The sequence below is a fragment of the Myotis nattereri genome (assembly GCF_964212035.1).
Source record: "Myotis nattereri genome assembly, chromosome: Y".
NCBI classification, from domain to species: Eukaryota; Metazoa; Chordata; class Mammalia; order Chiroptera; family Vespertilionidae; genus Myotis; species Myotis nattereri.
In genome coordinates, this window is record NC_138094.1 from 38720471 (window position 1) to 38734392 (window position 13922).

Here is a 13922-nt window from a genome sequence, read left to right on the forward strand (position 1 = left end):
GTAAGCGGGGATGGTTCCCATAGAAAAAAACATTGAGGACAAGCTAGGGGCAGTGCGCCCCGGTCTGGCCCAGGATCCTGGAGACACCCTCTGTCTTGTACAGGCACCAGAGAAGCATTACCAGGGGGTCCAGGGACAGAGCTCCAAGGCAGAGGCACGCATACACCAGGGGCTGATGCCCACAGACAGGGCTGTGTTGCACGGGCTGTTCTGGGACTAACTAACGCTGCCTTTCAGGCCGTCTCTATGTCCAAATCCTCTTTCAGAAGCACGAATGGGTGAAGTGTAGCCTGTTAAGCCCTCAGCACAAAACAATCTGGTGGGCATCAGGGTCTGTCAGGAAACAGAGTGGTGCTGTGCCCCTTTCTGCCCTTGATGGAGAAGGAGTGGCCTTAAGGGAAGGAGAGGCCAGGCCAGGCTGCTCTTTCTAGCTGGTCCATGCCCAGCTCCCAGGTTGCAGGCTCCTTGACCCAAAGCAGTTTGTCAACCACCCAGAGTTGTCGGCCATGATCAGCGTCCAAGATGAAAATATGCTCGGCCATGTGATTGATTTGAAGGTAAGTGCACCTGGTCCAAGGAGTAGTGGAGGGCAGGTGGGGAAATGGCCTGTCCCTGAAAACAGCTACAGGCGGCAGCACTGGGCTGCGATTTCACTCCCTGGATCCACTTTCCTTCTGCAGGTGAGGGAAGTCAGGCATCCCTGGGGTTGCTGCACCATTAGCCTGTACTTCCGCAGCAACCCCTACTTCCGCAACCATGTGATTGTGAAGGAGTATCTCATCACCCTCACAGGTAAAAGGAGGCTCCCTGCATGGGTTGCAGTTGGTGGTGGGCAGGGATGGAGGGCGATGTACCCAGCTTCACATACCCCTCTCCTGCAGGATACAGGTTGTCCCATGCCACTCCCCTTCAGTGGTACCAGCATTGTGAACGAGAACTCTACAGCCACAGGCTCTAGGACAGCAGCGCCAGCTTCTTCTACTGGTTCTCTGACCACAGTGTGACAGCATCTGGCAGGATTGCTGAGGTGGGATGTCACTGGCCATGCCAGCATACAGCTTCCTGTGTCCGCCTGCTGCTTGGGATTCTATTCGGGTCCCTGTGCTCTCCTAACCCAGGTCTGTTTGCCCTACCAGATCATCAGCAAGGACCTGTGGCTCAATCCCCTGAAGTACTATGAGAGGATGATGGCCCGTAGTGAGCGGACAGGATGGGCGAGGAGTGGCTGCCTGGGCTCTCCCCTGGTGTGCTGCCAGGTTCCTGGGCCATTATTTTTCTCTCACAGGGACACCTGGATGCTGGGAGGGAAACAGCCTGTAACACCAGGGCCGCAGGGTGTGTGCCTGAGACAGGAACTACCAGCACAACAAGGGCAGTGCAATTCCAGCTCAGGCAGGGAGGCTTAGGCAGGAGGAGGGAGTGTGCATGTCCACTGTCACTCAGAGTCAAAGAAGATTACCTCAGCCCCTCCTCTGAACTCTCCCTCTAGGCCACCCACAGCACCTTCAGGCCTTTCCACCTGCCCCTCAACAGGAGCTGCCATGACATGTTCTTCCTATACTCCTTTCCACAGGTGTCTGCGGATCTTCCTCATGCTGAGGCCTAGGCTGCTGTGCTGCCATGCCACATTGCCCTGTTGCTGCTCACCACCATCTCCTATTTCCCCAAGGTCTCCTCTTCCTCCTGGGGCCAGTGGGATCGGCCTGCTCATCAGTATCTTAGGGGGCAAAGTGTGGGCCACAGAGCTGGAGGAATCTTTGTTTTGCAGCCTTGTCAGAGGTTCTTCAATCCTTTTATCCATTTACGTTTTCCAAAGAGAATACCTCATTTGTTTACCCTCCCTAACTGGAAAACAGGGCAGCATGCCATGACGAAATAACACACTGCTTCATTTTGTATGCAGTTCACTTCAAAGACTTTATGTACGTATGGTCATAGACACCCTGGGAAATTTAGGGCCATGAATATAACTCACCATCCAAACAGACTGCTTTTCTGTGTTTGTAGTAAAATCAGACAAGAAATCCCATGTTGCAGAACACTTTCTTCTGAAAATTTTTTGTAATGTTAGTGTTTAAGTTTTTACAAAAATTAATATATATGTCTCTTTCTTTTTTTCTACTGACCTTCCCTCTGGCTTCCTCTATCTCTAGTCTCTTGATCGTGTCACCCACTCCCAGTGTCTTGCCTCTGTTGGTCTGTTGGTTGTGCTTATATTCTGAATATTTTAACAATACAATATGTAAAATTTAAACATTTAAGTATATTGTAATTTAAATCAGCACTTAGGAAGCAACCTTGTACAATTCAAACCTTGCCTCCAATCCTGAAACTTCATAATGGTACCTACAATTCTTGATGCTTCCCCCAAACCTACCATTTGCTTTTTGTCATTCTTAAATAACAGAAGCCAAATTGCTTACAATAAAATATTGTCTGTACCTTATCATTTTTATTTTCAGTGTCTAATTCTTCTGTCACAGGGGCTTCCCCTCTGACTCCCCGAGTGCCCAATCAGGTGAGCTACTGTACTGCATGATTCACTCTCTCTTGCATACATGGTGTATCCTGTGATCGCCGCCAGCACCACACTCAGGACCTCTTACAGGGGTGTCCCATCGGCTGTTGCAGTAATTGCCGTGCCCCCATCATACCCATCTCCTGTGTGGCTGTAATAATCATCACAGGAACTGGGCCACCATAAGTCAGAAGGGGCCTTCGTGGTGGTGGTGCCCAGTATTTTATTGGAATGTTGATCTTCCTTTTGTTTAGTGGATGAGTTCAGTATGAATTTTGGAGAATAGGTCCTTATCTGATATAACATTGGCAAATATCTTCTCCCAGGCAGTGGACTTCCTTGTTTTGTTGTTGTTGTTGTTGTTGTTGTATTTGTTGGCCGCTTCTTCTCTGCAGAAGTGTTTTAATTTGACGTTGTCCCATTTGTTTCTTTTCTCCTCAGTTTCCATTGCCCTAGGAGCTGTATCAGTAAAGGTATTGCTGAGACAGATGCCTGATATTTTGCTTCTTCTAAGATTTTCATGGTTACCCACTTACTTTTAAGTCCTTTATTCATTCCCAATTTATACTTGTGTATGGTGTAAGTTGGTGGTCTAGACTAATTTTTTTTGCATGTATCTGTGCTATAAGTCCAACACCAATTATTATTATGTTTTTATTTTGGCTTTGTAATATCTTCAATGAAACAAAATAAAATTTCCTCTATGATAATTGAGTCATACTTTCTCTAAATCTGGCCTTTAAAAAAATCCCCTGGGGCACAGTCCCATCCATTCTTTGATTTTCCTTCCACTGATCCCAAACCTCGGCTGTAGTCTGCGTCCTTTCAAAAGACAAAAGCAGACCCGGAGGCCTCAGAGCTGCCCGCAGCACCCTCCTGCCCGCGGCACCCTCCTGCCCGCGGGAGGTGCAGCGCCCATCCCCATCTGGACCTTGGCTGCCAGGGAGAGTCAAAGCCTGAGAATCAAAGTGGCAGCATGTCATCGCCTTCACCGGCCTGTCTCCAGCAGCACAAAACCAGTCCTCCCTGCCAGTGCTCTGGGGACCGGCCCTCAGGGCGATGTGGTGGCGCTGTCCCCTGGCAGCCGAGTGTCCCAGGCTTGTCTTTGGGGATCTCTGTGTCCATGGTATAAATGTGAGTGAGATCAGACACAATGTTATCAATGATTGGCTTGGTAAGGTCGCCACTAAACACTTGCCACCATGGCTTCTTGGCCATGGCCTCAGCGGGCACCTGGACCCCATAGACCTGCAGGGCCAGGTGGAGCACCGCCACCGCTATGTGCTGAGCCTGGAACCGGAAGCACAGCCCCCCGCGGTAGCTGTCCCGCAGCAGGGCCCAGGCAGTGACGGAGATGGGGGTCCGTTGCCAGCTGTAAGGATTCAGCCAGTTCTTGAGAGAAATCAGGTAGTGGAGCAGGTACCTGTGTGGGTGCTGAAAGGAGACTTGGAAGCGCAGTACCCGCAGCACAAGGAGCTCGCACTGCACAATGCTGTCCTGGATCACCCAGACTAGGGAGTCCATCTCCAAGGGCTCGCTGCCTGGGTGGAAGTACCTGTTGGACACGTTGATGATGTCACGGGTTCGCAGGGGCGGTTCTTCCACTTTGCCAGCCAAGTAAAGGGCAGACATGGCGACCAAGTAGGGGTCATAGGCGTCCAGGTTGATCTCGCAGAAGAACTTATGGTAAATGGCACAGGCGGTGGCGAGGGGAATGGACTGCATCCCTAGCTTGACACCTGCCTCCATGATGAACCTTGTCACGCGGAAGTGCACCCTCGCCTGGGGTTCGGGCCACCCCTTGGCGCCTGGCGCCGCGTCCTCCTCTCTGCAGCTCTCCAGGCTAAGGTCCTCCATGGGGCCCTGCTGGGAGGCCCCAGACCCCGCGGGAAGGGCAAGAGTCTCCAGTGCAGTGCCTGTGCCAGCAGAGTCCTAGCCCAGTGCGCAGCCGCCCCACCGCGCCCCGCCCCGCCGCGCCCTGCCCCGCCCCGCGCCGCCCCACCTACCCAGCCCTGCCTAGGCCTGACTGCCATCCAGGTTCCACCACCAATTATTGAAGAGACTGTATGACTCCATTCTATGCTTTTGCCTCCCTTTGTCAAATATTAATTGAGCATAATGGTTAGGGTTGACTTCTATGTTCTCTGTTCTGTCCCATTGGTCTTTATGTCTGTTTTAGTTACAGTAAGAGGCAGTTCTGAGAATGGTGGCTTGTAGTATAGCTTGATATCTGGTATTGTGATCCCTCCAAATTTGTTCTTCTTTGTCCAGATTGCTGTAACTATTTGGGGTCTTTTCTTAAATTCATAGGAATTTTTGGAAACTTGCTTCTAGGTCTGTGAGATACGCCATTGACATTTTAATGGTTAATACATTAAAACTGTACATTGCTTTGGGTACTATGAACATTTTAATGATGTTGATTGTACCAAACCATGAATATGGTATGTTCTTCTATTTGCTTTAGTCTTCCTCTATCACTTTTTTTCAATTTCCTGTAGTTTTCCAAGAACAGGTTTTTACCTCCTTAGTTAAGTTTATTCCTAGGTTTCTTAAATTTTTGTTGCACTGCTAAATGGCATTTTTGTTTGTTTGTTTCTATTTCTGAGTTCATTATCCGTGTATCAAAAAGCCATAGAATTCTGGGTGTTAATTTTGTACCCTGCTACATTGCCAAATTCATTTATTAAATCTCCTAGTTTTTTTGGTGGAGTCTTTAGGTATTTCTATGGACAATACCATGCCATCTGCGAGAATTATGACAGTTTTACTTCCTCTTTTCTACTTTGCATGCCTTGTTTGACTTCTTCTTGTCTGACTGCATTGCCTAGCACTACCAAAAACTGTCGAACAGAAGTGGTGAGAGTGGGCATCCCTGTCTTGTTCCTCTTCTTAGAGTAATTGTTTTTGCCCATTGAGTATGATGTTGTCTGTAGTTTTGTCACATAAGGCTTTTTTAATGTTGAGGTATGATCCCTCTATGCCCAGTTTGCTTAGAGTTTTTATCAAAATTGGGTGTTGGATTTTGTCAAATGCTTTTCCTGCACCAATGGATATGAATCTCTCTCAATTTGTTTATGTGATGCATCACACTTACTGATTTCTGGATGTTGACTCATCCTACTTCCCCAGAATATATCCGCTTTGGCATGGTGTATGCTCATTTCAATGTAATGTTGCATCGCATTTGTTAGAGTTCTGTTGAGGATTGTAACATCTATGGTCATCAGAGATATATTGGCCTGCATTTTTCTTTCTTTGTGTTTTCTCTATCTGGCTTTGGGATTAGAGTAATGCTGGCTTCATAGGAAGTGTTGGGAAATGGTACTTCCTTTGAATTTTATGGAATAGTCTGAGGAAGAAGGTTTTAGTTTTTCTTTGAACACTTGGTAAAAGTCCCTGTGAAGCCGTCTCGCCCAGGCTTTTGTTTGCTGCAAGTTATTTTTGTGACTGCTTGAATTTCCTGAGTAGTTATTGGCGTGGTCCTATGTTGTATTCTTCCTAACTGAGTTTAGGAAGATTGTATTTTTCTAGGAATATGTCCATTTCTTCAGGGTTGATCAGTTTGTTGGAGTAGAGTTGTCCATAGTATTTATTTACAATCCTTTTTATATCTGTGGGGTCTTTTGCTATTTTGCCTCTTTCATTTCTGATTTTGTTTACTGGGGTCCTGTTGGTGAGCCTAGCTAGAGCTTAGTCAATCTGGTTTATCCTTTCAAAGAAATAGCTCATGTCTTTATTAATCTTTTGTGCGGTTTTTGGTCTCTATGTCATTTATTTCTGCTGTGATCTTCATTATTTCCTTCCTGCTGCTCAGTTTGGGCTTTGCTTGTTGCTCTGTCTAACTTTTTAAGTTGTGCGGGTTAGATAATTTGTTAACTGTTTTTCTTGTTCTTTGTGTTAGGCCTGTAATGCTATGAAGTTCCCTCTAAGGACTACTTTCAGTGTGTCCCATAGATTTTGGACTTTTATTTTTAATTTTCATTTACTTCCAGGATGATTTTAATTTCTTCTTTAACCTCTTCGGTAACCCAGTTATCTATCTTTGTACATAAAAGCCCTGTGACCGGAATGGCAGAATGACCAGAATAGCTGGTGGCTATGACTTGCATTGCGGCAGCCAACCAGCCTTATCTGGTCCCCAATCGGCCATATCCCTGACCAGCCTTGCTTCCCATCTGCCCCCAACCCCCCATTCGGGGCAGGACTGATAAGAAAACCACTCACAGCCTTTCCCCTGGTCAGCCACACCCCCTATATGCGCTAACGCCCAGATTGGAGGCATGGCTTTCTGGTTAACTGCCAATGGCCACTAACCGCTGCAGGCCTGGCCCCATGTGCCCCCATCTGGGGAGGACAACCAGACTGCTTCCATACAGGAATTCATACCCTGGGCCTCCATTTATTTAATAAAAGACTATTTAGCCTCCCAGTATTTGAATTTTGTTATATCTTATTGTAGTTTATTAGCAATATAAGAGGCCCAGTGAACGAACTTTGTACACTTGGCAGAGTCCCTCACCCTCTGGCAGCCTGTGAGACCTCAGGGGATGTCCGAATGATGTCTTAGGCTTAGTCCCAGTTGCCAAACATGCTTAGCGCCTCTGTGGAGGTGGGAGAGATTCCTGCCACTGCTGCTCCACTGGCCAGTCGTCAGCACAGGATCCAGCTGAATTGCGCTGCCCTGTGGGAGCTCACTGATCCCCAAGGGCAGCTCTTGCATTGAGAGTCTACTCCCTGGGTGTCAGAGCACATCATAGCAATCGGTCTTATCTCTTTTTTATGACCTTTACTTTGAGATTTCTTTTTTATCTCTTTTCTAAATTGTTTTATTGCTTAAAGTATTACAAAGGGTATTACATATGTCTCCTCTTTCTTCCCCGCCCTGACTATCCCCTGGCCTCCCCTAACTCCCAGTGTCTTATGTCCATTGGTTATGCTTATATACATCATACAAGTCTTTCGGGTGATCTCTTACTCTCCCCGCCTGCCCCCAACCCTCCCCGGCCTTCCCACTGTAGTTTGACAGTCTGTTCGAAGCTGCTCTGCCTCTGTATCTATTTTTGTTCATAAGTTTATAATGGTCTTTATTATCCATAAATGAGTGAGATCATGTGGTATTTTTCCTTCATTGACTGGCTTATTTCACTTAGCATAATGCTCTCCAGTTCCATCCATGCTGCTGCAAATGGCAAGAATTCCTTCTTTTTTACAACAGCATAGTATTCCATCATGTAGATATACCACCGTTTTCTAATCCATTCATCTGCTGATGGGCACTTAGACTGTTTCCAGGTCTTAGCTATGGTGAACTGTGCTGCTATGAACATAGGGGTGCTTATACCCTTTCTGGGCTCAGAGGTGTGGCAAACTTTCCTGCCCAGATCCCTGGTTTTTACCTTACCAGAGGAACTCTGCCCTTCCTGGCTGTAAACTGTCTGACCACCTGAGTGTACTTTGCCAATTCTGGGTGGGTGTTATTAGTTTCAGCTGCTCACTCCATTTGCTCCAAGATGTGCCCTGGGACGTGTATGCCTATTCCATCGCCATCTTGGCTTCTTGAGATTTATTTCTTCAAATATAATTATTGATCCCCTAGTTTTTTCCCCTTCTTTGCCTGAAAAATATTTCTCTCCTTCCACTTTCAGTCCCTGTGAGTCCTTATTCTGAGGTGGGTCTCTCATAGACAGCATATATATGGGTCTTGTTTTATTATAATTTTGGCCATTATATATCTTTTGAATGGAGTGTTTAGTCCATTTAGGTTTAAGGTTATTTTGATAGGTACTGATATGTTGCCACTTTTTTCTTTATGCCTGTGTTTCTTCTGTCTCTTCTATTCCTTCTTTTTACAACAGTCCCTTCAGCATTTCTTGCATTGATGGTTTAGTAGTGAAACAATCCCTTAGATTTTTTTTTTCTGTAAAGACACTGAATTCCCCTATAGTCTTGAATGATTGCCTTGCTGGATAAGTATTCCTGGATTTGGTCCCTTGTTTTGCATCACTTTGTATATTTCCTTTCATTCCCTTCTGGCCTGATCTGTTTCTGTTAAACATCATTTGATAATCTAACAGGAGAGCCTTTGTAGGTGACTCTCTGTCTCTCTTTTGCAGCCTTTAAGGTTCTGTTTGTGTCATTATTGTTTGCCATTATAATTACAATGTGTCTTGGTATAGGTCTTATTGGTTTCATCTTGTTTGGGACTGTCTGTGCTTGTGTGACTTTTTCTTCCCAAGATCAGGAAGGTTTTGTGATTATTTCTTCTAATAGGTTTCCTAATCCTTGTTCCTCATCTTCTCCTTCTGACACCCTTATTATACACATGTTATTTGTTTCATGTTATCCCCAATCTCCCTTAGGATATCCACCTGCTTTCTATTTTTTCTCTCAAGTTGCTGTTCAGATTGTGTTGTTCCAGGTGTGTTACTCTGCCCTGTCTCCTAAATCGCTGATTCAATCCTTTGCTACTTCTAGTCTACTATTGAAACCTTCCATCGTATTTTTTATTGTAGCTATTATCAATTTTTTTCATTTGTCCTTGATTCTTATGTAAGTTGTGGATTTCCCATGCATCTGGTGTATGAACTTTATGACCCTTATTCTGAATTCCTTTTCGAACATATTGTATGTCTCCATTTAATTGAGTTCCTCTTCTGGCAATTCCTCCTTTTCTGTCCTTTGGGTGTTGTTTGTTTGTCTCCCCATTTTAGCTATCATGTCAGAACCCAGGTGCCAGGGTGTGATGGGCCAATGGCCACAGAGTGGATCCGCAATTCAATTGTACACTCCAAGACTCACAGGAGGCAATGGCAGTGGTGGGGGACTGTAGTCCCGGTGTCCGTGGGTCTGCTGCTGCCGTAAAAAGGTCTTTGGCCAGAGTGGCTCTCAGGTGATGTGTGAGGCCCATCTGGGTAGAGGTGAGGCTGGGTTCCTAGTCATAGCAGCTCTCCCCTTCAAGATGGTTTGTTTTCTTAGAACCATATTTAACATCAAACAGTGCAGTAACATAAAAATACTAAAGATTGTGCAAAGAGCCGATTAAAAATAGAATGGAGAAACAAATCAGAACTATGTATACAGAGTTGCATTCATACTGGACATTGTTTTCTGTCATTTTAACTGAAGAAATAGTAAAAGTAAGAAACCTGAGAAGCGGTAGAGGAGGAATAAAGTACCTAATCATTTTGAATGAATGATTGTTTGTTTTAAAAAAATAAATAGTTTATGTAAGCCGGGTGCACTGGAAAACATGAAATAGATGTGTCAAAACATAAATGAAGTAACAGACACATTCTAAAAAGTAATCCACATTGCCCAGTCAGTATTGCTCAATGGTTGAGGATAGAATTGTGAACCAAGATGTCTCATCATCTATATCGGGTGAGGACACATGCCCAGGGTGCTGGCTGGTTTGCCAGTAGGAGCCATTTAAGGAAGCCGCTGATCAAAATATTTCTCTTTCATCTATGTTTCCATCTCTCTATCCCTCTCTCCAGATAACCAAGAATAAGCCTACTAAAAAACAAGAATGGAATTTATGTGCTTTCCCCTGGAATGTGAGACATTTTCGTCCTTATTTCTAGGGGTCTTTGGAGGACTTTTATTAACCAACATACATTTTAGTCCTTATTACTAGGGGTCTTTTGAGGAATTTTACTAACCAACATATATGGTTCTGTGTTGAATACTTCAATGGAATATTGTTAATAATGAAGTGTTTCATAAACTTACCATGAAAAAGGACTCTGTCATTTTTGAAGGAAACACTTGGTTTGGGAGAAGAATTTGAGGTAGATCTTGATTTTAGTTGCAATAATAAGTAGGTTCAAACAGTTGCTCATTTGTTCAGGTTAAATGTTATGTAGTGTTGATATTATGTGTACTCATTTTAGTCTGTGGGTGGAAAAACAACTAAAGTAGACTACACCAAAAAACCATCTTTTCAAAGTGGGGGTGGGCAGAGGGCACCAGTTCCATCAAGAAATAGAGGTGATGTGAGAAGTCTGAGAAGTGGAAGAGGAGGAAGTAAGAGAAGCAAAAGGACCCTCAGGTGTAAAACACTTAGGTAATGTTTCAAAATCTAGGGATGGTAGGAGATCTGACTTAGGTAAACACATAACACAATATGCAAATGAGGTGTCATAGACTTGTGTACCTGAAGCCTATGAGATCATATTAACTTCCATAAATTCAATAACTTTAAATTCATAAAGTTACTGTCAGTAACTCAAATGTTTTTAAAAAATTAAAAAAAAGATATGGGCATGAAACCATTATTTATGTGAAAACAGTAACATTGAATGAAGAGATACACCTCAATTTCATTCATATCATTCAAAGCAAAAGAAATGATACCGTTCATTAAATTGAGAATGTATACTGATGATCAAGATGATTTGTAATTGGTAAAGAGGTATAGCACTTCTAATAATGAATGCAATATGTAATGTGTGAAACACTCCTAATGATCTTACAGGGATACGATTTAAACCTCAAGCTAAATTCAGTCTATGATAGCATTACTGTTTGCCTCTAGTCACTTCAACTGTTCTCTGAAGAACTCAATTCTATTGATCTTATGTTAGAATTTACACTTTGGGAACAGGAAGTCATGTAGGTTTAAAGTGAAGATTCATACTTATTGAACTACTAAGAATTTGTTCTGAAAGTACCCTTCTTTCGTCTCAAAAAAGGACATCAGTTCACCTTGGAAAATTCCCACTGAAATAAAAGTTGGTCTAACTATATAAACGTCAAGGACACACACTTCATTATTTAGAATTGGATTTGAAATACTAGTTTTGAGTATAGGAATGTGCAACCCTGTACTGTGTAAAATAATAATCTCTATTATTAATTTGATAAGATGATCTTGTACTTACGTTTGATGTAGAAAACTTTCCATTTGGAAACTACATAAGAGAAATGTCTATGATATTAAATAGATTCACAAAGGGGTCTCTGACTCAGGAAAATGCTAAAAACCAATGATTCACCAAGTTTATTGGCCTTTCTTTCCTTCTTTCTTTCTTGTATATGAGGAATATGAAACATGAATAAAAATGTTGACGAGCAATTTTCAGGGAGCTGTCTTTTATTTATCTATTTACTTATTTGACTGACTATGAAAGGAAAGTATGTTCATTTCAATATGTCTGTAGCAGGAAAAGTTGATTTCATATTAACCAGTTTTCCTAATTTCAAAGATTTAGTGTCCATTTGTGATAATTAGGTGTGTGACATTTCACGGGAAATTTCCTAAAGTGTTATTGCAGGGTTTGTGCAAGATGAAGGTGAATGTTCCTGTTTTTACCATCTGGGTGATACTGAGAAGAGTTTGCCAGTTCATATTTGGCCACATATGAGGATGCTCATAGTTCTTCTTTCCCATGACGAATTACAGAATTGGAAGATAAGCCTCTTTCCTATTTGAAAACGAAAACAGTGATTGTTAATTATGTATAATTCAACATGTTTTCTTTAAATACTATTAAAATAGTGTAGTATTCTGATCAAAGAGTTAATTTATAAATGAACTGTAGGAATTATATGATAACATTCGTGAAATAACACTTTTTTGAAATGCATCATGTGTTGACTTTTTATATTTTAATTTTTAACTATGACATTACATGTTTTAAAAGCTTTTATTGAGATGAAATTAGTTTGAAGACTAGTTGAGACTGTTTTCTTGTATCTTTTAAATAACTTCTTTCACTTAGTATATCTGGATTCTCTGCATTCAAATTCCGGTGTGTGTGTGTGTGTGTGTGTGTGTGTGTGTGTGTGTGTGTGTGTGTTTTGTTTTGTTTTATTGGCACGTATATATAATTCTGCTTCAGTTCTTTCTCAGTTATCCAAACTGACTTTCAATAACTCTGAGCACTGTACTGAAGACATGTGAAGATAGAATTTTATCATTTTGGGCTAACCAGCATGCTTATGACCATGATCCTGTTTAGTAAATATTTATACACAATAACCAGACTTGACCATTTAACAAATGTTGACCCTACTCAAGTAGAATGATGTTATTTATGACACAGAGGATGGCGGACATACAATTAATCTTCACAGAAGTGGCTGCAGGGTGGATTCCCTTCCGCTGAAAAGAACTCCATCTTCAAGAAGTTGGGATCCTCCACCTACAAGACCTGCCCATTCTGATCCAAGGCAAAGCATTACTGGGATGGGAAGTCAAGGTAAATGGTACAGTCTCTCATGGATTAGAGTAATGAGCTGTTTTAAAAGGAATGCTACACTTTAATTTCTGGAAGCCATGTGGAAAGTGAGTAGTGGATGGGCATCTGTACTCAACACTATCTTATTGTTTCATTGTTAGGAATAATTCTTCATCTTCTGATTAGTGAGGTAATAAGTAGATAACACCAGAGTGAAGAATGCATTCCTTTTAATCCATGTTGATACAGTGTCCCTCTTTTTTATGTTTACTTTTTTAATATTTTAAGAAAAATGGTTTTAGTTTCATAATGTTACATTCAATAAATGTTAATATTTCCAGAAAAACAATTTTAAATGTAATAATACTGGAGACCCAGTGTACAATTCATGCATGGGTGGTGTCCGGCCTGCACACCCCAATCGCCGGGTTGGCCAGGGGTAGGGGATACAGGTGTTTGGCCGGCTGGCTCCACCCAGATCGAGTGGGGGATCAGATGGGGGAAGATGAAGGCCAGGGGAAGGGGCTGTGGGCAGATTACTGGCTGGCGGGTCCTCAATCATTGAGGGGGTGGAGGGGGGCCGTGGACAGTACAGTGTGGGGTTGCCTGCAGGGTGCAGCCGGGATGCTAGCCAGACTGTCCCACCCCATGGTGGATCTCCTGGTCAAACTCCTGTTTGAAGGGACAATTTGCATATTAGTCTGTTATAATATAGTGTTACATGCAATAAACATTAATATGTTAAGGAAAAAAATATTAAATATAGTATTACCAAAACAGTGCAAACCTATTTTATCACAAAAGTTGTAGGAATTATTAAATATCTGAAAATAATAGGATTCCTTTTATTATATTCTAAAACATATATTTTTTACTCTGGCTCTATTTTATTCATCCGTTTATTCTTTTATTGTTTGAAATATTTTTTATTGATTTCAGTGAGAAAGGGAGAGGGAGAGAGATTGCAACATCAATGATGCCTGAGAATCATTGATTCCCTGCCACCTGCATGCCTCACACTGGGGACCAAGCCCACAACCCAGGCATGTGTCTTTGGCCAGAATCGAACCTGGGACCCTTCAGTCTGGAGGCCAATAGTCTATCCACAGTGCCTAACCAGCTAGGGCTATTTTTTCTGTATTGATTAAGGTATTACATATGTGTCCTTATCCCCCATTTGTCCCTCCTACCTCCTCCTCATGTCATCACCCCCACTGGTG

The 13922-nt window shown here is 42.9% G+C and overlaps 1 protein-coding gene across 1 annotated transcript; it reads right to left on the reverse strand.

The window, feature by feature from the left end:
* Nucleotides 1–233: 233 nt before the first annotated feature.
* Nucleotides 234–4375, reverse strand: LOC308512493 (cyclin-Q-like; the record flags this gene model as incomplete). Its single annotated transcript, XM_081082221.1, has 2 exons — nt 234–259; nt 3568–4375. 2 exons carry the CDS (start codon nt 4373–4375, stop codon nt 234–236), a joined length of 834 nt encoding a protein of 277 aa, XP_080938347.1.
* Nucleotides 4376–13922: the final 9547 nt, after the last annotated feature.